The sequence below is a fragment of the Trachymyrmex cornetzi genome, unplaced genomic scaffold, assembly GCF_001594075.2.
Source record: "Trachymyrmex cornetzi isolate Tcor2-1 unplaced genomic scaffold, Tcor1.1 scaffold325, whole genome shotgun sequence".
In the NCBI taxonomy this organism is placed as follows: Eukaryota; Metazoa; Arthropoda; class Insecta; order Hymenoptera; family Formicidae; genus Trachymyrmex; species Trachymyrmex cornetzi.
In genome coordinates this window covers 1,031,221-1,032,439 of record NW_017297951.1, presented here as the reverse complement: position 1 = coordinate 1,032,439, position 1,219 = coordinate 1,031,221, and the positions used below count along the sequence as shown (strand labels likewise).

The window sequence follows — 1,219 nt, the reverse complement described above, 5'->3', positions numbered from 1 at the left end:
CATATATATATATATATATGGACCAGTGCGGGAATTTACTTCCAACTTTCGGCCGATTTTCAGTTTGGTACTCGCTCCTTTACTTCATCAACCTGCACACAGCTAAATGTCGACCGGCAATGAATGCGTGCGAATTGGTGAAGAAAGGTGTGGAAATCAAGCTGAAAATCGGCTAAAAATTTCAAGTAAATTCCAGCACTGATATAGATATTCCTATTATATTCTTAGAAGATTCTGTAATAACATTCCTATAAATTCTTAGAACACTCTATGATGATTTAGTGGAACATTCTGTGGATTTTTCTGGAATTCAGAAAATAGTCCCAATTTATCATGCTATGAATATTTTTAGAAGGTTCTTTTCATTTTATACGCTTCTTTTGAGAATATTCCAAAATTCTCAAAAAATATTTATAGAAGATTCCTAGAACGAAATTGTGCTATCTAGGTAAATTTATAAATTATTGTCTACATGTTAAAATTAAAAATGTAATGTACAAATACAAAATGTTGTCAACAATATATAAACGCTTTCAACCTATCAGAAACCGTGTATCCTGATGTATCCGATTTCTGATAAGTTAAAATCGTTTAGTCTTTATTCCTAATTTCTTATTCCTTCTATTATGCGCAGGACCTAAGTGCAAAAATTATAAAATGAAATAGTGTACAAAGAACACTTGATAATTGCTATAGTAAATGCACCATAAATGCACTTGTTAGTTGTTGCTAATGTGTGCCTTCCAACAAGCGACAGAGTGCGACACAGTGATCATATTATCTTTGTTTAACATTGACAAACAACAAGGGTGTAATGATCCATTGTGTCACACCGTGTCATTTGTGTCGTTTGTTGGAAGGCACACAATATATCTTGATAACAACTCATGGCATATCTACAAAATTATATATACATATTTCATTAAATTATAATGTAATAAGAATAACAATGGCAAGGCAAATCACGACGGTGCTGATAGATCTTAGCGGGACGTTGCACATCGATAACACGGCTATTCCAGGAGCCATACAAGCATTAAACAGGTTAGGGCCTCTTTCACCATCGTCGGTTTACTTGACCAGCACTGTAATGAAATAGAAAGAGATAGAATTATTTCTATCTCTTACTATTTCATTACAGTTACTAGGCTGATTAAGTTAACTGAGTTTGGTGAAAGTGGCCCTTAGATTAAATTTTCAATATATGTACACTCTCTCT

The 1,219-nt window shown here is 33.3% G+C and overlaps 1 protein-coding gene across 2 annotated transcripts in view; it reads left to right on the top strand.

The window, feature by feature from the left end:
- The first annotated feature begins 822 nt into the window (after positions 1 to 822).
- The window catches only part of LOC108762912 (haloacid dehalogenase-like hydrolase domain-containing protein 2), a 5,074-nt gene continuing 4,677 nt past the window's right edge, over positions 823 to 1,219 (top strand). The window contains exon 1 of one of the 2 annotated variants that reach the window (XM_018510171.1): positions 823 to 1,044. In XM_018510171.1, the coding sequence (XP_018365673.1) occupies positions 950 to 1,044 (95 nt within the window). In that variant the 5' untranslated portion in view covers positions 823 to 949. The remainder of the gene's footprint in view (positions 1,045 to 1,219) is intronic. The other variant, XM_018510169.1, reaches the window with a different exon arrangement.